The sequence below is a fragment of the Muscardinus avellanarius genome, assembly GCF_963383645.1.
Source record: "Muscardinus avellanarius genome assembly, chromosome: 2".
Lineage (NCBI taxonomy): Eukaryota > Metazoa > Chordata > Mammalia > Rodentia > Gliridae > Muscardinus > Muscardinus avellanarius.
The window spans coordinates 156021410-156044773 of record NC_137787.1 but is presented as its reverse complement, the minus strand read 5'-3'; the positions used below and the strand labels follow the sequence as shown (position 1 = coordinate 156044773).

The 23364-nt window shown below is 34.3% G+C and overlaps 1 protein-coding gene across 4 annotated transcripts in view; it reads left to right on the top strand.

Annotated features, from left to right (window-relative positions):
- Positions 1 to 23364, top strand: part of DIAPH3 (diaphanous related formin 3) — a gene marked incomplete at both ends in the record, with an annotated part of 500946 nt that overhangs the window by 296819 nt on the left and 180763 nt on the right. For all 4 annotated transcript variants that reach the window (XM_080719970.1, XM_080719969.1, XM_080719968.1 and 1 more), the window contains one exon: positions 15932 to 16058. In XM_080719970.1, coding sequence (XP_080576096.1) covers positions 15932 to 16058 — 127 coding nt within the window. The remainder of the gene's footprint in view (positions 1 to 15931; positions 16059 to 23364) is intronic.

Here is a 23364-nt window from a genome sequence, read left to right as displayed (position 1 = left end):
AGTCGACATCTGTACTTGTGTATTTGCCACTTGTCAATAGTAATGTCAAATAATTTTTGTAATCTTTTTATTTCCTCCTTAATATTAAAAATGGTCACCTTCTAGGAGGACATTTAAATTTCTTTAGCGTTAGAGTGACTATTTCTTCTTAAACAATTTTATCTACTCCTGTCGACTTTAAAATTCCATTTTCTACAAAATGCCAATTATAGCACTTCATCTGCATAGAGGTATGTGATTGGATGAGATGTTCTTTGCAACTTTCTTTTAAAATATATATTCCTCTGAAATATATGTTTCCTACAGCCTGTTGGAGAAAAGCTGGAAATAGTTTGTTTTTAAAACCAATAATTTCTTACTTTTTACACTGAATCCTAATGTTCCCATGATATTGAGTTGTTTATGTTGTCCCTGTGCTATCTTAGAATGTCCTTTGTGTAAGACAAAAATATGTTGAAATATGTGTGTTATAATTGGATTTCAGAAGAGGGAAAGTCCAAGTTATCTTTTTTATTAAGCCATGTAAGATAGGACAAAAGGGCATAGAACTGAATAGGAGGAAAACATTAAAACTAACTCGGTGATATTAAAAAAAACTTAAACGATTGTTTCATTAAGTCAGGAAAGTTCTAAAATGAGATTTCTGATGTTTTGGTATATTTGAACAAATGGAATGAAAACATTGAAAATGGGTATTTTTGGTATATAGTTTGACAACTAACAGATTTATGGATAAAAGTGGCACACATATCCTTGAAATACAAAGGGAGTTCTTTTTTCAGGTTAATAGCTCATATCGTTTTTAGGGCGTTAGCAAGAATCAGTGTTAAGTACTTTTGGGTACTGATAGTTTTCATTTCTCACCAATTCACCAATTTTCAAACAGGCTTTAAAACAACAATAAGCTGGAAACTACTTTTCTTTAGAGGCATTGTTTTTATTATGTGATTTATATTTGAGGAATTTTGCTGTAAATCAAGTTTTTTAAAGTATTTGTTCTGATTTTATTACACTCTAAATTCTGTGTAACGATATTTGCTTTTTAAAAATAGTTAGCCTTTGTAAGGACTTGCAGAGTTTTAACTTGGTAATGTGATTGTTTTCCTTTTTGGTGTTTCCGCTGGGCATTCTGGGACATTGGGACTTTAGTTCCCATCTGTTACAGTGCAGGCATGGGGATGTGTGGGTCAGCAGATACTGCTGGTATATTTCTCTGAAAGTAGCAACTCCATATTCCAAATAGAAGAGCCATCATAGTTTGTTTGGGTTTTTTTTTTTCCTGTTGTTATTTTGTTTAATATTGTAGGTGAGCGTTGGTCATAAATTCTTCTTTTATGATTATCTGACCCAGTTAATGAATGAGATTTTAGAGGAGTAAACAGAATGCTTGAGATGAAATAAGTCTGTGTTTGCTTTGGAGAATTTCAGTGCTCTTATATATCACCATTTAAAAGTTTCCAGACTTGAAATCTCCTCAATGAGCTATCACATAAATTAAAAAGTACCTTTGTTTTTGAAACATAACAAATCCTGGTCATTAGGTACTCCTAGATCAGCAGGGGGAACCTTTCATTGCAACTAATGAGCTTACCCATTTGACAATTTTCAAAAATCTACTTCATTAGGACTGCTTCTTTTCCAAGAGATAATGGCTTACAGCTTTTTTGTTGTGTTTCAGTGAGAATATTTTGGTCCATTATTGTATTTCTGTATACCATCGTAATATTTCTTTTTTATGGACTTTCTCGGGGTTGAATACATTTTCCCTTGTCTAAACACTTAAAATTAATTGATTATGAAAGTGTTATTGATCACTTTCCTATAAGCTATTTCAGTATTAAATTGAAATGCTGTTTTATTGATGTGTACATTGTGACAGTGCTAAGTTTTCATCTATTTGGAGGGGTTATACTAAAACTTAAGTTTGTGGCATCACTGTAATCAGCCCTGTTTTAGAGTTATTAAAACTGTCTCAAATATTTTGATTTTTCCCTAATGGGATCTTGAATTCTCCATACTTGCCATTAGATCCAGTCTATAGCTCACTTACTCATCTAACAAGTCTGAGCTTAGTGATCACTGTTCAGGAACTGCACTTACCTTGCTGTTGGCCCAGTGTTTAGTGTTTTCATTTTTGTTCCGCCATGTTTCCCTCACTCATGTTAGGTGTCAGTGCCAAGTGGCTCCTCCCTCTTACTTTCAACACACCTTATTTTGTCCTCTTTCTCTGTATTCCCTCTCTGAATTGCTGCTGCTGTTAGCCTAATAAGGAACCCTGCTCACTTTCTTTTCTGTAACTTCTCCTGAGATGGCTCTTTCCATTCGCAAAAACTTAAACCATCATTATATTAATGACCTATGAATTTCTGTCCCAGAGTTCACTTCTAAACTTCCATCCTTCTGACTGCCTTTGTCTCACGTATCCTGTATCTCTGCACCTTGTCTCAGTGTTGCCTAGTGGATGAATTCTTCCCCTGTTAAATCCGTGGGAAGTGGCTGTGGGGCCAGAGGATGTCACCTGCTTTTCTCCTTCATAAGAAACTCAAAGTAAATGGCAAGCTCCTGCTGGTGCTTTTCCTGCCGCTCACTGGGACTCTCCATTAAATTTCTGGATATTCTATTCTTTCCTTGAGGATAAATTCATAGATTTCCCAGAAATTCTTACGGCGCTATTTAAGATCTGTTTCTTTAACTTAAGAACTCTTCCCAGGACTTCTGAGAATGGAATTAGCTCCTTGGAAAAAGCAATGTTCAGTATATTACCGGACTGGATTCAGTGATTGTCCATTTTTATTTTTTGTCTACTTTCAAATTTGTAGCTTTTGGTAATATTCTTTGGTATCTTATATTTGATTTTTATAATCCTCTTTATTTTATATCCCTCTTTCTGCTTCTAAGACTATTTGTATGCTCTTAGCTAGCTAGCAATTCTTTGGTCTGACCCAAATATTTGCTTACTGAAATATATCTCCTGGTTTTCAGTTTCTAATGCGTTTCCAACACTTTATGATAAATGCCGTACTAAATACCAAATGTTTATCTTTTATTCACCTACTGTGAACACTTAGAACACTTAATTTCCAGGTGGCTGCCACCTGGAAACTGCATAGTGTTTGAAAATTTCAGATTCATCTGCTATAACCTGCAGACGGTGTTTTCAAAGACATTCGTTAACCTTTTGCTATCACCTTCCAAAGATGCCAATTAAAGTTTATTAGTGAAGTTGAGAATGCTAGTATTAGTCATTAATTCAATTTCACTTTACATCCTCCTACAGTAGAGTTAACACGGCTAGCATCCTGTTAGCTGAAACCATTATGTCCTCAAGATTGTACATTGAAGTCTCATAATTTGTACGAGATATATAATTTTTTGGTGGTTCATATTAATTGTTAGGTATTAGAGTTTGATGAAAATATGCTTTAGGTTATACATTTCTTCCTGTATAATGAAAATGAAGTTAATTGACAGGGTACTGGGTTGATTGTGGGGAGGTGCTTAAAATAATTAAGTCATAGAAGGCAACCACTTGGAATATTGCCTTTCTTGAGTTGCCAGTAAAGTGCATAAAATTCATTCTAATTGTTATGTGCAGCACTGTATCTTATAAATAGGGCCTTATTAGTTAAAATGAGATCATTTGAATTGACCTTTATCCAATCTGACTTATTGACTTAAGAGAAAATTTTGAACTCTCAGGCCACCCAGGATGTATGTTCTGAGGCTTCAGAACAAACTCAATCTGCCAACATCATGAACTTGGTTTCCAGAACTGTAAGAAAGTAACTTTTGGTTGATGAAGCCATCCAGTCTTTATTTTGTGATGGCAGCCATAATAAACTGACATACTAACTTGTTTCCTTGAAGTTCTATGGCTGTAGTGTACATTATACTAGATGAATTTCTACTACATCAGGTCAATTGAAAAAGCAGTTGTGGATCTGCAGTGTTGGATGCTCATGAGTAATCAATTTAGGAGATGCCTTTAAGTAATAACTGTTCTTTAGTTCTCATTTTGTATAGTCAAGCCACATAAGCGAGTACATATATGGAAATATTAAGGCATTCCAAATATACATTTATATATGCATGTATATGAGCATTTACACTTAATTTTCTGGTTGGATCAATGACATTTCTTATATTCATTTACATTGGAGTATACTAAATTTTTTGTTTTATCTTTTTACTCACTATTTTCCATTCACATTTGATTTGCTAGTATTAGTGAATGGCATGTAATTTTAATATATATAAGTAATTAATAGAAGTCAGTAACACTGATTTACCTGTTAACACTTTCCATCAGGGAGCAGTTAGATGTTTTCACTTTTTTTCTCATTCTCTAATGAAAATTATGAAAATATTTTGTGTCTCCAAGTTATATAATACCAGTTGTTTAAACAGATTGTAGAGTGAAAGTTATGTCCAAAAGCTATCTATGACTCATAAGTTGTCTCTCAATGATCTAATTTGATTTCCTGTGGTTTTACAATGAGATACTTAAGAATTGTAAAATAATTTTAATATTAATACAAACCAAACATAATTAAAGATAAATTTATTTTGAAATATATTTTGCCATTGGTTTGTATAAATTTCAAAGATAATGATGCATGCCTGTAATCACTTTATTTGAGGCTAAGACAGGAGGATTACAGGATCAAGGCTAGTCTGGAAAACTTAGTGGGACTCTGTTTTAAAATAATTTTAAAAAAAGGGCTAGGAAACTAGTTCAGTGGTAGAGCACCTAGGCTTCATCCCCATTGCCACACACAACAAAAAAATTGCATTCAGCAAATTAACACAAAAGGTATGATAAGATATAACTGGGCCATTCCCAAAGTAATCACAGGATTTATGAAGAGCATCAACAGCACATTGCAGGCATGTTTTACTGGTAAGGGGCCATGTATATAAACCTTGCCATTTTATTTCCAAAGATTATCTATATAGAGTTCGCCTCAAATGTTTAAATTGGAGAGTTGGTATGAGTTGTGAGGGTAATCATTTTAAAGTGCAAATACAGACTATTTTGGAAAGCAGCCGAATGGCAGGGAAATAGCCAGAATCAATCACAAGAAGGATTAAAGATTCTGTAGAGTAGCACCGAAGAACACTAGGCTTGGAGGAGCGACTTGAAGATTGCTTTTTGAGATACTGAGATAGGAACATTTCCTGAATCTGTTGCTGTTGGACTGATAGATGATGATGAAGAAGAAAACTACATCGGGAAGACCTCTATATCTTTTTGGAGGTTAACAGACTGAAAGTGGCATCGATACAGCATTCATCTTTTTCTAGAAACTAACAGTTTACAGTGTTTGCAGATTTTTGGCCAGCTACAGAATCAAAGTCGCTATTCGAACAGCTCTGTCAGTGTCACTTAGAGCCATAGGTAGCATCAAGTAGCAGGACAGTATCGCCAGTGGCGGCCAAGGTCTTGGAGCTCTCTCAAGCTGCTGGCTCTGAAGCAATATTTACTGCACCTCGAGTTGCAGCATGAAGTGGGAAATTAAAAAAAAAAAAAAAAAAGGTAGAAGAAAGAAGATTTCAGAATAGTGCATTCTGAGGATGCCTTAATGTAGCAAATCTGCATTTCACAAAGAAACCTCAGTAAGTGGAGAAAGCACATCCGTGGGGATCTCCTTGAAAGCCTTTGGCACCTGGACAAAGTTGGCATGCCACCTATGAGAGGAAGAGGCAAGGGGCTAATTGGTTGCTGCAGGCAGAAGTGTTCCCCAGAAAGCAGACTGTATTTAGCCAATTGGCACATCTATAATTAACAGTAGTATTAGTTTCCTAGAGTTGCCATAAGCAATTAATACAGACTAGGTGTCTTTAAATAGAAGTCCATTCTCACATTCCAGGAGACTGGAATTCTGAAATCTCGAGGGTTGGTGAGTTTTGGTTACTTTGGGAGGCTTCAAGGAGAAACTGTCCATGCTTCCTCTTTGCTCTAGTGGCTGCAAACAGTCTTTTTCCTTGGCTCGTAGGAACATCACTCTAGTCTCTGCTTTTATTTTCTCTTTGCTGCCATCTCTACTTCTCAAGTTTTCCCTACTTGTGAACACTATCCACTGGGCAATTTGTCACAGGATGGTGTTATCTCAAGATGCTTAACTAATCCCATGTGTAAAGACTGTTTCCAAATAATTCATATTCTGAGGTTATGGGAGAATGTGCATTTTAGGGGAACATTATGAAATATTTAAAGAAAATCACACTAATAGGTATTTCCCATTAATGATACATGTAGCTGGAAGACATGTATCATTATGTTGTAAAATGATTTGTCTTTAAGGGTTATTGTTGATAAATTTGTGAAATATCTTTTTTCATCATGCAAAAATACTAAATCAGTTGAAACCAAAAGGCATGTGTGCCTCTGAATTTAAGGCAATGATAACTACAGTAGCCTCATTAAGTAAATTTGGTTGGCAAAACAAAAATAGCATAGTTTTAGATTATAGAGACTTTATACAATTGGGTAGGCTGGTTTTTAAATCAGGGTTCAAACCTATTTCTCTACAGATGTAACATTAAACATGTTTCCTCTTTTCTCTGCTTTGTTTCCTTACCTCTAAAATGGAGATGACACTAGTATTGAACTCAGAAGTTTGTTATGCAAATTAAATGGGTTAATTTATATACAGATACTTAGTTTGAACAGTATCTGGTAAACACTGTATCAATATTTGTTTATAGTTGTTTATATTTGGCATAATTGTTTTTCAGGGAGTGTTCTATCCCCTCACCCCCCAGTGCTAGAGATTGAACCCAGGGCATTCTACCTCTGAGGTACATCCCCAGCCATGTTTTATTTTTTATTTGGAAACAGGGTCTGGCTAAGTTGCTTAAGACATTGCTAAGTTGCTGCCACTGGCTTTGAACCTGTGATCCTCTTGTCTCAGCCTCCCTAGTCCTGGGATTATAGGTGTGTACTGCCAGGCCTAGCCCCAATGAGTGCTTATTCTTGACACACATCTACCTATCCCATCACTTGCAGGTGGACAGGAGTCTCTTTGAATAATATATCTTTATAGAATTTCAATATGTATTGTCAGAAGTTATTTGAACATATTCCAACTCTTAAATTTATGAAAGCTTTAGATTGCACAACAAAGAATTTTGTAGACATAGGTTGGAAAATGTGCCTTCTAAAAATTAAAGCAGTATACCTACAGAAAATTACACAGATTCTATGCATCCATACAACTCACTGCATGTTTACCAGGTGAACAGACAAGAATAGGGAATAGAGTTTGGAAAGAGGGTTCTATTTTTATCCCCATTGCTTCAGCCTGAAATGTGCTATTTTTATTTCTTATTTTGAACTTTGACATAAGATTTCTTTTGAAAAAAGCAGTTCTATTACTACACAACCTTTAAGAACAACTAGGCTCCAGCAACTTTTCAGTTGGTCCAAGTTTATTTTTCTGGAGGTGTTTGCATGATACTTACAGTTTTTTTTTCATCCTACAATTATTAACGAATGACATCTGGAAATAGGAGTTAACTTATGATAGAAATATCTAAAATGAAATTTATTCACATGCATGGAGAAAACCTAAAAAAAAATTGTGATCTTAAATAATTTTTCCTCTGCCCTCAGTAGAGGTCTTTCTAGTGTAGATTTTAAAATTGATTAGTAGGCAGAACCCTTTGTCCTATCAATATGTCTATCAATGTAATGAACAGTTTCTTAGCCACATATTTTATACTACATATTTTATGAAAAATTAGCACTCATTTATTGTGTTTAAATGTTTTGACCCTGTAAGGAATAGACTCTTAAAAAAAATTCTGTGGAGCTTTAGCTATTAGGCACAATGTTAGTAGATTATATTTATAAGCATCAGGCTTGGCCCTGTGCAATGCCCTGCAATCCTAGTACCTGGGAGACTGAGAGAGGAAGACAGCATGTTCCAGGTCTCAGCAACCTAATGGGGCCCTGTTTCAAAATAAAAAGGGCTAGAGATATAGCACAGAGGTAGACTGCCCTGCATTCAATCCCCAGTACCTAAATTCAAGGATAAGGCTTGACTGTGAGTGTCCGAAAAAAGGAGGCAAAAGGTAAATACAACACACCCATTGATTGTTTACTAACTTATTGCCAAGTGCTTCTTCTCTTTCCAGGTATGATTTAGGTTCACGGATAGAGTTGGGAATACGAAAGAAAAGCCCAGTATCTTGAAGTTTTCATTTTAGGTGATAGACCTAGAACAGGAAGCACAGGAGGAAGTCCGTACCTGTCAGGTGACCAGCTTTGGCGGGCCAGGGTGAGGTATTTTTTTTTTTTTTTTTTTTTTTTTTTTTTTGCAGTTCCAGATTGTGTAGTTAGAGAAGGTAGCCTTTGGGCAAAATCCTAATGTAGCCATGGGGAGCACAAGGCATTTTGGTGTTCAAGAGAAGCACTTTCTAGGCAGACAGGAGGGCAAGGTAGCGGCCCCCCTGGATCTGAAAGTGAGACTGGAGTCAAGAGAGGGAGGGGAGCTGAATAGGAACTCAGGTCAGCAGCCAGATGACAGATCCTATATGATGTTAGTTGCCATTGTGAGGATTTTTCCTCTATGCTGAGATGAGCCATTGGATGGTTTTCACTGAAAGTGAAATATGACTTAATTTTTTTTAGAGGTTCACTTCGGCTGTCTTGTGGGGGAAAAGTTTAGGGGAACAATGCTAGAGTCAGTAAACCCACCTGGCCATTTTAAAAAGGTCCAGAAGACTGTCATTGTGTTGGCCTGGACCAGAGTGGGCAGCTACGTAGGTGAGAAATACTTGGAAAACAGAATTATTTTGAAATTAGAATGAACATGATTTGCTTTATGATCAAATGTGGAGTAGGGGGAAAGGGCAGAGAGAGATCATATCGCCAAAAATGTGTTCAGATGTAGGAACAAATTCAAGGAAGAAGATAAATTCTAGTTTGAAAAAATGTTGATTTAAGATGCCTATTAAATGTCAAGGAAAGATCTAGGGAGGAGAAAGAAAAATGAAAATTTTCAAGTCCAGAGATATATGTAGTATGGGACTTTTGAGGCTCACATGGTATCTAATAGCCATATATGACAACTAGTCTTATTTGAAAGTCTATCTATACTTAATATTTACCCTGGAACACACTAAAAAGCAGTAAATATGGCTCTGCCGTATTCACACATACAAATCAGTTATATAGTATCTAAGGGAACATTTTGACAGAACACCTCTGAGGTATACCTCTTTATAATATTTGCCATGTTCTTGAATATATTTGTCCAAATGTATCCTCAAATTATTACAGATAAACATTTGTTTTTAGATAAGCTTTTCCCATTAATACAATTTTCCTTTCCCCTCCCCTACTTTTCTTTTTGTGGTACTGGGAATGGAATCCAGGTGCATTCTACTTCTGAGCTACAACCCCAGATCTATATTTTTATTCTTTATTTTGAAACAGGGTCTCACTGAGTTCCAAAGGGTCTTACTAAGTAGCTGAGGTTGTCTGTGAACTGAGATCCTCCTGTCTCAGCCTCCCAAATGTTGGGATTACAAGAATCCACCACCACGCCTGGCTTCCATGAATACACAATTTTAAGAAACTGCCTTCCCTTTGATTCACTCCTCATATTGGTAGAGAAGAAGACTGCTACTTTTTCCCCATAGCAAATAAAATGTTGCAGCAGACTAGAGGTTTTTTCTTTACATTTCTTCCACTTTTATCTTTTCTTTCTCCTGGTCCCATTGCAAATAAAGACATTTCTCTCACAATCAGAAGATAAAGCAGCACAAATAAAATGCTCATTGCATACAGTATAATAAATTACCTAGGGAGTGCAAACTATGGTATGTGGTTATGTGGGGGTCCCATCAAAAATCAGAAAGAACTAGGGGAAGAAAGGATATTTTGGGAGAGGAAAACATTGCCACTTGGTAGGGATGGCTGGGTATTCATTTAGCATAGTTTCTTTCAGTTTTGCCTCATAGGAAGCAAGCTATAATTTATATTGAGTTTGTGAAAAAATTTACAATCTTGTTTCTGTTTTGTACAGTTCTATCATGCTTATTTAATGATATTTTGGAATTTAGATGTTATGATAGACTAATTCAGCATCTTAAAAAATACTTCTGTGATGTGTTTTTGTCCATTATATCCATCTTATATTATTATAGCTTGCATTTATAAAATAGTGTGTCTTTATATTGCACTCATCTAGAGAAAAATTATTTTTGTTGAGTCAGACACTCATTAGTTGCTCACATAAGACAGTTGTTTCTCTTGGTGTAGGAAGGTTAATTTATCTGAATGTTTTGATTGTCTTCTGGTACTAAGTTGTTGCTTAAGCTTTCTTTACGGAAGTCAATTTCACTATATGATATGATATGTAAGAACGGATGTGGCATTTCTCAGTAAGCTTATGAAATGGTGATCAACATCTCCAGGAGATATTCACAGAAGATTGGTTTTTAATTACAGAGATTACATAAGTGCTTGTGATTTCTACTTTTTTTTTCAAACTGGAAATATTAGCATAGTAAATTTTAGGCCCTTTGTTATCATAGAAAACCTGTATTCATGATTGTTAACTATTTATAGCTATAATTTCTAACCTTTATTCTAAAGCTTCTTTAATACCTTTGATGTATAATTATCATAATGACGAGATACTCAGAAAAGTCCATGTCTGCAATTTTAAAGTTCTAGACATTTGTTAAATTTTCTCCATTAATAATTGCTTTTATCATGTGAAGTTTCAAATCTCGAATGTGTTTCTTCAACAAACATTTGAGTATCTGACATATGTTATATAGCTGAAGGTAGAAAAATGAATAAAATATTATGTCTTCTCTTAAGGGCTTCTTAGCCAGTTGGGAACAGAGGACGCATTCAAAATGAATAAATGTGTTTAGAGTTCAGTGATTGGTAAGACAGAGATTTGACTTTTGTTATGAAGTATGATGAGTAATTCAGGGGTGGATTCAGGAGTGATTAACTGTCTCTTGATAATGCAGAGAGACACTATTCCTAAAATCAGGGACAACATGAATGGATAAGAGAATATAGGCAGGAGAAGTATAACTTATATGGTATTTTGAGAGTGCCTTGTACTAGAACACAAAGTAGAGCTAGCCTGATAATGAATAGGGCCTTGTTCAGAAGTTCAGCTATTATGTAACCAGTTTAGTGGCATGCTTTAAACAGGAAAGAGAAATCTTTAGAGTCCTGGTTATAGGGGACCTCCCTCCCACCACGTACTGTCTGTAGAAATCCAGGAGATCAGAGAAGAAATGAGTTCCCAATAACTTGGATAGTGTTAAGTGAGGAAAGAATTAAGTACTGTTAAGTCAAATTAGTATGGTGCCATGATTGTGTAGAGCTAAGGAGTACAAGAGATGGAAGGATCAAAAGTTACAGATTCCTAGTAGGAAACAGAATTCATGGTCCTGCCCTCTGAAGTATAGAGATTATGGAGGAGCTGCTTGAAGGCAGAGACACATGTATGAGGTGACTGAAATTCCATCTGACTGAATATTAACGAAGCAAAATGGGAAAATCACAATTGCCTTAACATACTTTATTCACCTGTTTGACCATTCTTTTTTATTCTTCTGGGATAGTGAAAAGTAGTAAGATTAACTTCTTGGTCAAGAACTGACTTAGTTGAAAGATAAATTCACACACAGGCCACATATAGATACACTAGTAAATTAACACTACTTTGAATGTGCATAATTTAAAACTTTGTGGTCTAGAAGAGACTTCTAATCCAAAAATATAGTCACTGACCTTAAAAGACTTGACATGTGAAAAATGTGGCCAAAATTATGTCTGAAGATACCTAAAGGGACTGTCTGTGGAATTATAATAAGAAAGTACACACTAAGGGAATTCTCAAAATGCTCTTTACTTTTACCCATCCGATGGCTCTGAACATTAGATTATAGTTTATTAGCCTAGTATTCACACACTTCATTCTCTCTTCCAAGTGTGCTTTGGTCCTTATTTAAAAACCAACAGTGAGAGGTTGGTCAATTACATTTAAATCCACTTAACTATAATGTACAAGTAATGTAATCAGAGAATGCTGATAAAGCATAAGAAATGGCTTAGTGGGATTTTCATCTGTAGAATAGTTGTAAGAGCCATTTTAAAAGTCGCTTGCTTACTCTAGATGGAGTTTGAATATCCCCTAACCATTCTGAGTGTCGTATTCTTGAATACCGCAACTCTTTGTAGCTTTTTGTAATGTCTTGTTCCTGGCCTCAGGTTGGTGATGAGAACAGCCTGTTTTACTCTTCCTTTTAATCTAGTAACACTGATTTCTAATTTTATCATTTTGTGTTTATTTCTAAGAACAACAAAAACATAGCGTATTTATTTTGAAAAAAATTTTGTACTATTTTATAGGAATTTTTAAAATGAAATATCTGAGAGGTTAAAAATAAGTGAGAAAGATAAGATTCTATCCATTTTGTTTTTTTTACTGATACTGAAATTAAGCCCAGAGAAACTGCTTCAAATCACAAATAAAACAATCTCTGACCCACTGGCTATGAAAAAGTTGGAAATGCTCAAATCTTTCATCCACTGGGGAGTGATCTCCAGATGTATGATTCCAGACTTAAGAGCCATCAGATGAGGCCTTGGCCTTCAGGAGGTAGAGGTACTAAAGATGGACTCTAATCATGAATGATCAATGATGGAATAATACCTTCTCATGAAGCTTTAGTGAAGACTTTGAAAAATAGAGCTTTGGGAACTCCTGGGTCAATGAGCCCATGGATGTGCCAGGAGGGTGTGGGCCCAGAGGGCAGAGAACTTCTGCCACCCTCTCCTTTCTCATATTTGTCCAGTGCACCTCCTCTATTTCAATGTTCGCGAGTTGGATCCTTTACAATAAAACTATAACTGTTACATATAACACCTCCCTGTGTTCTATGAGTCATTCTACTGCATATGGAACTCAAAGAAGGGGGCTTGTGGGAATCCTCAAATTTAGAGCCAGTCCATCAGAGCATCATTGGTCTCCTAGACTTGGAACTGCTGCATGACATGAGAGCAGTCTGGTGGATCTGAGCCCTTTCTATGGAGACTGTGACACTAATTTTTTGAAATTAGCATCAGAATTTAATCGCAGGAAATCTATATGGTGACTGAGAGATAATTAGTCGATGTTAGAATAATTCATTTGGTTTTCAGGAAAAAACCATGAGCACTCCTGCTGTGTTCTCTCCCAGCACTTGATTTGTCCTTTTTGTCAAGTGAGAGGCTCTCAGACTTGTATTTGTTGGTTCCCTAGATATATTTATAATTTTTATAACATACTAAAACAATAAAGTATTTTTCAGCAGTGAAATAATACTTTAAATGTTCTTTTTTTAAGGACAGTATTTCTATATCTAATGGTCCATCCGTCCATAATGCTTTGATATTTTCCTTTTTGCTCAGTTATCATTGAATCACTTGTGGTTATAGTAGACAAGAATGTATGAGAAATCAGTTATATATGAGCACTCCATTGAAATGTTAATGATAGGGAGTATAGTGCTGTGAAAAACAAAGTAGATTGCTCTAAAAATTTCTATATAGCAGAATGGTTGAAAATAAGGTCTGGAATAGTACTGCCAGAGTACAGATTCTGGCTTTGCCACTTTTGAGATGACCTTTTTATTTAGACATCTGTAAACTTGAGATAATCACTATACCTACTTCATGATTCATTTGAGAATTTAAATTAATTAACCTATTTAAATTAACTAATAAACATATGAGATAGTACCTCAGCTATGCTAATACTCAGTAATATTTAGCTGCCATTATCACTTGTTCTTTTCTTTTCAATACTGTCATACTCATTACTATTAATACTATATACTCATAGCCTAACATTTTTTAACCTCATCCATAGCACAAAGTGGATGCATGGCTTATAAACTTTTCTGTGCACATTTTTACTTAATATAAAAATCTTAGGTGTTTTTGAACCTTTATTTGATCAGAAGTTTTGAGTTTGGGAAGTATAAAAATAACTGAACCACCTATAAGATTTCTTGAGAAATGAGAAAGGAAATGCTAATGAGACATTAGAGGAGAGATCAAATAGACTAGCAGAGCAAAAGGAAATCTCTTCTGGAATGCAGAAGAAACTTTGAAAGAAGCAAAATAACCATTTGGAAGTGAGAAGAGCTAGTGAAACACCAAAGGCATAATTAAATTTAAGTTTTGGTTGTGGATAGTTTACCAGCAGATGTAAAACTGAAAGTGTACAACACAGGAAATATGTAATATCAGCATGCGCAATATACAGAAGACATGGGCCATGGGTTGAATAGATTAATACACTAAATTCTACCATAATGGAAATTAAATATACCCAGCATGAGTTATTGTTCTTACCTTTTCCTGTTTTTGTTTTGTTTTTGTTTGCTTGCTTGCTTGCTTGTTACTGAGGATTGAACCCATGGGCTTTCAACCTCTAAGCCACATCCTCAGACCTATTTATTTATTTATTTATTTATTTATTTATTTATTTATTTAGAAACAGTGTCTAAGTTGCTGAGGCTGTCTGCAAACCTGCAATTTACCTGTTTGTCTCCTAAGTACTGGGATTACAAGAATGTCCCACCATATCTGCCTCCCCCATTTTTTAAACTTTTGATTAGAATTGAAACTAGTGTTTTCTACATGCTAAGCAAGCTCTCTCTCATGAATTACACTCCCAGTCCAGTCTTAAATTTAAAAACCACAGGGCATATGTGAGAAGGAAAAACATATCTTAGAAAATTTGTATGAGTAAAACTATAGAATGGCTTTTCCACCATGAGACCCTGTTAAAAAATAAAGAATTAAAATAGGGCTGGGGGTGCAGTTTGGAAGTAGAATGTCCCCCTGGGATCAATCCTCAGTACCACACACAGAAAATTAACTTTTCCTTTATCTTCCTGCAGAGAACTGTTACAAGTGTCTTTCTGGACAGTTCAGTCATTGGACTCATTAAATGTTGTATCTGAGAATTAGAACAGCAAATGTTCTTGTATACAGGGAAGTAAAACACACAATCAAAGCACCACTTTATGCTCTTAGACAACTTGTTTTTAAGCCTGCTTAACTATTCCATTCTTTTGAACCAAGGTTATAAACCATAATATTTAAATTTTTAACTTTTAACTTTTTATTTTTTTATATTTTTATTTTTTAGGTTGCTTTCAAAGATATCCCCATCTTTATATGTAAAAGTAAACTTCTTTATATGTAAAATTTATCTTCTTTACTTGTTGGTAACTCTTTACCCAAGTGCTGTAAAATGGACTATGAAAAATTTTGGAAAGGGTTTATAATGTGTGCTGTCTTCCTGGGAGCCCAGTATATTTTGATAGTGCCCCTGTGCCCTGGTTTACTGTTGTTCATTCATACTAGGAGGAAAATAATAATTATTAGACAATAAACAAAGATTGTGCTAATGGTACCAGTACAGGAAGCTTGTCATTTTTCATTGTATGTAGCCTCTGTTAGCTTTTCTTTCATATAACAGATTAGCATGGATGATATAAACCACTTCCCATCTATTTACTGTTCTATCAAGAAATGGTTTTGAAAAAAAGTTAAAATATATGTAAATAAGTTTAATTTTAACAACATTAGTTTTCATGTCTATCACAATAGACTATCTTAATTATAGTGGTTGAGATCTAATTTTAAACAAAATTTTTAAAATGTTTATATAGGCATTTCTTAAATTTTGCTTTGAAAAGAATATTGTCAAATTTATTTTATAACTGGTTTTGAAAATCAGATGATTAAAGAAAAAAATTTAGTGGAATTTAACTTTTAATAATGAACTGTCTTACATGATTATGAGGATTCCATGAATGTTTTGTGTCTATATTGTTTTAGCTTTTATATATTATAATTTTGTCCTTTCAAGGCATTTAATATGCTCTCTTTTAGTCTCTATAGAAATGCTGGAAAAGAATTTGAAGCAGATGGGAAGGCAGCTTCAACAGCTTGAGAAAGATTTGGAAACCTTTCCCCCTCCTGAGGACTTGCATGACAAGTTTGTGACAAAGATGTCCATATCCTTTTGATATCTAAATAGCTAAAGTCAGTAGTCAATTGGGTTACAGTTTATTTAATATTTTAAGTGTGTTTGCATAACCAGCCCTCATTTTGTAGTTCCAAATTGCAGAAGGCTTAACCTTTGCCTTCTTGCAGGGAAATTAATCAGTGTTTTTCATGAGTAACATACCATCTTCTGATTCTATTCTCTTTATTTTCATCTACTTGGATACTTGTACATTATTCTATCTTTCCACTTCCATACACTTTGTTTTCTTCTGATGTTCATGACAAAAGATACTAAACTCATTTTGAGGAAGCTTGAATCCAAAGTCATAATGTGATTTAGATACTTTCAGAAATGTTCTGGAAACAGAGTCCATAAACTCAAAATGTGACTAGTCAGCTTCAAGAGTATATATTAGAAATTAACTCATGCGCCACAAAATTTAATGTTTCCTTTAGAAATACTACATGACTCCAAACTCAAAATTGAGTTTCAGAATCGCTACTTGGATTCATAATCTCTTTATCTAAAATAAAATTGGCAAATATATAAATTAATAGCATGAATTTTGGCTTGCATCTTGTTTAAGACTTTTTTTGTATTCAATTATCTTTGTTATCACAAACTTTGTAGCATAATCTCTAATGAGTAACTGAAGTAATAAAGTTTTTTTTCTTTTCTGACACTAATGTTGAGTCTCCTTGCAAACCATTATACAAAATTACAGACTGATATCTTTTGTGCTGTAAAGAAGTATTATTACAATGTTATATTAAAATCTCATATGGACTTATGAATTCTATATGAAAGGATAGCCCACTTCTATGATGAGCTTTTGACATTCCTAACATTTTCAATTGAAGCCCTTGAAATAAAATGACTATTTTTCTATTTTTCCCTTGAGCAGTAGTGAATCACAAAGTTATTATTTGGCTTGTCATAGATTTTATTGCATATGCTTCCATCTTAATTGTGAATTAGTTCAGTTTGAGCTTCCTTCACTGTCTCAATTGGGAAATATCATAAAAATGCACTCAGGCAGCAATCAATTCAGGCTAATGTGGTTTGTTTCCTTTTGCTATCTTTCCTACCCATTTTCAATTTTATTAGAGTGGGTGCCATTATTGCTGTAGTGGGTAAGGCTTTCAGTTTTCTTTCTTTTAAACTAGTCTAAAGTCTGTATTTATTCATCAAAATATTTTGGACTACCTTCTCATTTGATAAAGTATGGCTATTTTAAAAATAATTGCATCATCGTAGAGTTATATCAGTTTCATCTTTCTTGGCTTTACCTTCAATCATTCCATCATGTTAAAAGGTGCATGTGTGAAATTTTATTATTTTATCGTTAAATAATATTAAGTGTAGAACTTGTTATTGTGCCCTATGGATAAAGAGCATTTTAGTAAAAATTTCATTCGATAGCTTTTGGTAATACAGTGAATGTGCTAATTATGAAGCTTTCTTGAATTAACATGAATTCCTGGGCTCAGAGGAAAAGTTGTAGAACCCTGTGCAGCAGACAATTTCAGGGCATAGTCATACTTGTATTCATATGACTTGAGAAGCTGAAAGATGTCGCTTCTTGAAAGGTATGCAGCTCATAAAAAGCAGCCAGCAGGAAATCAGAAACAGGAAGGATGATGCTTTGTTGGAAACAATTTTTCATTCTGAGTACAATTATACTCCATGGACAAGAAAGCTACTATATCCTGTCGTTAAATACCACAACCTAGAAGCCTCTAATGAACTGATTAGCATTCATGTATCTCTTGGAAGTCAGATATATGAACAGTTGGTGCACTTTGCTATTGACAAAGCTTATAATCATAAATATTCTTTGCTGAGATTAGATTGCACTCGTTTGCTTTTCATCTTAGTTAGACATACTAGTTTTGAAGTAATTAAATTCATTCATCGCAAGACTTTGTTTACTTTAATTAGGACTGACAACAAATCAGATTTTGAATATTAAATGCATTTATACAGATCTTATTAAAAAGGCAAATTGTGAGCCTCTTAGATCTTAGAAAATGAAAGTGTTTGGAAGCTAAAATGCACAATGGATATAATGCATTAACTGAAGTTTAAGCGAAGATTCAAGCTTTGTTTTATATCATATGTCTAAATGCTTATTTGAAGCACATATCTACTGGTTGACTCATCAACCAATTCTGAAATAATATATGTGTTATTTAACTTGTTAAAGATTCATTTTTGTAAGTAAATATTTAGCTTAAACTATCATGATTTACAGAGCTATTAACTGTTAATTGAATTGTTTTCATTTACAAAGATACAATTTTGTTATATGAAATTTCACTAATAGTCGATTACACTATATTTTTATAGTACATTCATTTTTATATCTATTTCTTAAAATATGAAATTAGTATGCCCTTTTAAAAGTATGTACAATTCGTTTATCACTGACTTTTCATAATAATTGTTTTCTAGTTTGCTAAGTCTGCTCAGACTGTAATTAGTGTTGAATATTTCCACAGTAAATATTATTGTAAAACACAAATTCAAGGTAGTTTTATGCTAACTATTATGAGAGATGCACATACTTAACCGAATTTTTATTTAGTGAGAAACTTAAGAAAATGCTAGGATTTATGTCATGCGATGGCTGTTTCTTTTGAACTTTAAATTCTCTAGTATTTCTTACTTTAAGGAAAATAACAAATAGATCTTAGAGCATGCCCTTGATAATCTCCTCGCACAATCACTTGCCTTTCTATTTCTTTCTCCTCCCTCTCCTGAGTCTCTTAGAAAAAATCATTTTTCTAGCATTTATATATATTTTTATGACAACTCCTATGACAAATTAACTCTTTCCCGTGATCCTTATCTATGAATATATATACATATCCTTCATCAAAATCTCACTTTATTTTCACACTTCTTTTATTCTTGTTCCACTATATACTAAATGTTTTAGGCTCTTGCGAGATTACTGGGTATTTGCTAAAACCACGCCAGTAAACTCAATGAAAAAGATATCTATATTCTATACTACAAAAGCACAGTATTTTTCAGCTAGAGAAAATTAAGACTTTTTATTGAGTTGTGGCTAGGAAGTAAAATGAAAGATTGGAACAAATGAAATGTAAGCCTGTGTAATACATGACCCAGTTGAAAGGGTGGGAACTTGAGTAATTTAATGATTTAGTTCAGCAGATTGTTCTTCTCTTGAAAATAATACTTTGACTTTTTCTTCATGTCTCTTTTCTATTTAACCCATTCTTAACAAACTTTTAAGATTCTGATTAAATATCCTTCTTATCCTTGATGCATCTTCAAATTTACTGTGATCTCTCCTTTTTGAAGTCATGTTGTGTTTCATTTACAAGATAATGTCATACAACATAGTGCCCTCTGCCTTTTTTCTGTCATGCCTGTTGTTTTTATAACCTTTGTAGACAAGATTCACCTGACCATCCACCCTGTTAGTCTGTCTCTCTATATAACATCAGAAATATCATTTTCTTCAATATACTTAAACCATATGAAAATCTCATTTACACATTTCTAATCCTACTTATTATTTGTCTTCAGATTGCAGAGTACATATTTCAAGACCCAAGAGACTTTGCCTCTCTTATTTACTGTTTTCTCTAATGCTAGAGGGGAATATTTGGAATACTGTGGACTTAATGGTTACTTAATGGCTGGCTAGATCATGGCCTTAAGAAGACCTATTCATGTTATCAGATGTATAGAATTATTGAAGCTGGTCCTTGTAACTTGTGTTATTGGAAGCAATGGGCATCTTTCATGGCAGAAGTACAATAATGAGGTCTGGCCTAAGAATATATGTGGAAACTACTTGTGGGTAGATATTTTGAGAATAAGCACCACTGTCAGACAAGAAGAGGAGGCCCAAATCTATATCATGCTCCTTAGTTGACCAATGCTAAATACTTGAAATTTGATATGTGTGAACAGAGATCTGGTTGTTACCTCCATTTCAAGTGGGAAGTTTACAGTGACTCAAGTGAAGATTAATGAGTTTTGCTTAGTTTGGGGAAAGGTAATATCAGGTCATTGGAATATAAATGTTTGTGCATGATTTTCATTAACTTTAATTTGTTGACTATTACATTCATTTTTTTCTAAAGCCCTTTACAAATACAGAACTCAATGCCCAGAAAAATATCATTACGAAACTACTACTGACGTGGACACTGAACAGTTGGTACAAGGACAGATGTATTTGTTTTATTTTTGTTTTTGCCTGATGATTATATTTCTGAATGTTTCTCCATCCATTATTAAGACCGTAGCTCATCAGTACTGATGGTGTGCCTTCTTTATGTATTCAGTTATTCCAGCCTATCAGTCATTTGAAACTTCCGAGGATTGATTGGCTATTTCCAAAATTGTTCAGCTTAATCACGATTTTGCTATTCTCATGGGTGATTCCAGTTATTCAAAGCTCCACTTCATTTCCTTTGGGAATAAATCGTTTTATATATAATAATGATAAGAAAATTACCTTAAAAGCTCTCTAGCTGTTAAAACCATGTCATTTCCATGGTTTTGGCTCTTGGTCATCTTCTCTATCACATCTTACAATAGATTTGTGCTGGTTTTATAAATATTCACTGACATATTTCCAATGTTTTATCACTTAGGGCTTTTGCCTAAAAATCTGAAAAATGTCATTGCTTTATTTCAATCTGTTTACCAAATAGATTCTTGAGTTTAGGCATATTTCTGGGTGTTAGAACAAAAATACTGAGATTTGTGAAGTGTATGTTAATAAGACTCAAAGCCTCATAAATAGCGATGGGGCAAGAAAGAAGCAGCGGTAGAACCATCCAATTAGAGACATGGACCACAATATTTTTCTTTACCTGGTGATCTGGTCAAATACTTTTTAAGGATTCTTTAATTCTTGGTATCCAAATTGTTTGTGTTATATGTACAATTTTGCAAACAAAAGTTCTATGGTTTCCATCAGATGACTTTGGAGGATACTTGTTATTCTCCAGCCAAAGTTGAACAATAGTGCTGTGGTGAAATACAGAAGTGGCGCCAATGTCATTGCAGATGACTGGACTTAATGCAGCTAACAAGGTAGAATATGTCATCTAGGGATTGTGCCGACACTAAGAGGTGACCACACGTAAGTGTGGCAAGAACAAAGCCCTACTACTCATTTCAGTAAGAAGGGAAAACTCAAAGCATTCATTATGGATCCACAGTAAGAAGATGCCTGAAGGATTGTCAGATAATTAAAATAGGCTACAGATGATATGGTTTACCCATGGAAGAAACAGTTAATCCTGGTGTGGGGACAAGATGAAAGGATCATCAACTGGTGATACACACCTCTAATCCCAGTATCTGGAAGGCTGAGACAAAAGAAACACAGATTCCAGCAACTTACTAACACCCTCAGCAGAGATGTTTCTAAGAGATAGAATGAATCATGGGTTCAATCCCTTGTACCACAAAAAGGAAAAGAAGGCAAAATAAATGATTATGAAAAGAAACTTAAAGTTTTTGATTGATAGGTTTGGACAAGCAAAGGCACAACTAAATTTTTTTTGTGTGTGTGGTGGTACTGGGGTTGAAAAACAGGGGCTTTCTACCTCCGGGCTATACTCCCAGACCTATTTTATATTTTATTTGGAAACAGGGTTTCAATAAGTTACCAAAAGCCTCACTAAGTAGCTGAGGCTGGCTTCGAACCTGCGTGCCTCCCAAGTGTAGGTATTAAACGTGTGCACCACCATGCCCAGCTAAATTTTTCTTTTAATTATATATATATATCTCCATCCATCCCAGGTATACATATTCCAAATAATCTAGCTAAACCTATTAATCAGTTTTGATATTTACATGATTATTCACATTATAAATGATTATATCTTTTATTTATAGTTTATGTATGCATTTAAAATCTGATCTTTACAAAAATTCACTTTACCTATAATATTTTATGAATATTGATACCACATATGGAAACCTGTCTTGTGATTCTGTTCTCAGAATCTCTTGTGATATTGTGGTTTGATGAACTATACAAAAAGTTCTGTTACTCCTCCAAGAATTTCAAAATGGTACCATATGTAACGTGTTAGTCCCTGGCACCATGAAGAGCTAGACCCTAGAAAGTCTAGAGTGTCGTTTTGCTCTTCAGATGAACATAGCACATGTACATAACACATATGAGTCACATACACATCTTAAGGTCATTAAAAAAGATCATCTCTTGGTTCAGAATCTGGATTCCCTGTCTTGTCTCATTTTTCTTTTAAATTACTACATACACTACTAAGCAGAGCATGGTATTAAACAAAGAGAAAGGAAACATATACCCTGTAGACTGACTTATAGGCATTTGAAGAGCAGAGCCCCAATTACCCGGGCTCCTTCTTGCCTATGGGGAGATTAGGATCTAATTGTTAGAAATTTTTTCCTGTGTCATGGATTTACCTGGCAGCAATACTTTTTTTTTTTATTGATTCTCAAAATGAAAGGCATACCTCAGTTTTCTTATTTTATTCTCCACTAGGAAAAGCTTTAACCACCCCCAAAAATATATATATATCCTTTTTGTAAATTGTGGAAGTTTTTTTTTTTCCCCCTTTTTTTGTGGTGCTGGGGATTGAATTCAGGAGCATTCTACGAAATTTTATCTTATTAGATATAAACATTATATTTCTGGTTTTCTACTCATAGCCTGAATCCAGTTTTAAATTTTACTAATGTCTTTATACATAGGCATTAATCAGAAGATAAGATGACTTCTGTAAAACTAACTCTATGTATTCTATTCCTTTAAATACCTCAATTTAAAAAAAGCCATAGACAATTATAACTAATACTCTATGCACAATCCTTTCAGAATGTGGTGTGGTCATTTTGTATCTTACTGTATCAGCTATTTGTTACTCAGTGATGGAAATTATATGATCCATTTAGAAAATATTTTCTACTGCCAATGACTATTATCCCATTAAATTAGTAACTCAATTTCTTTTTTTTTTTTTCCTTTCCTTGTGGGGCTGGGGATTGAACTCGGGGACATTCTAAGTAACACCCCCAGCCCTTTTTATTTTTATTTGGAAATAGCATCTCACTGAGTTTCAGAGAGCTGCCTTATTTGTTAAGGCTATCATTGTGACTGTGGTTCTCCTGTCTCAGCCTTCCAAATACTGAGATGATAGGCATTTACCACCACACCCAATTCTTAGTGACTCAATTGTATCATCTCTTAAACTGTGTTATAAATGGGAGAATGGTATTTATGTGTGTATCTGTGTGTATATAATCATTTTAGTCATATACTACATGGAAGAAA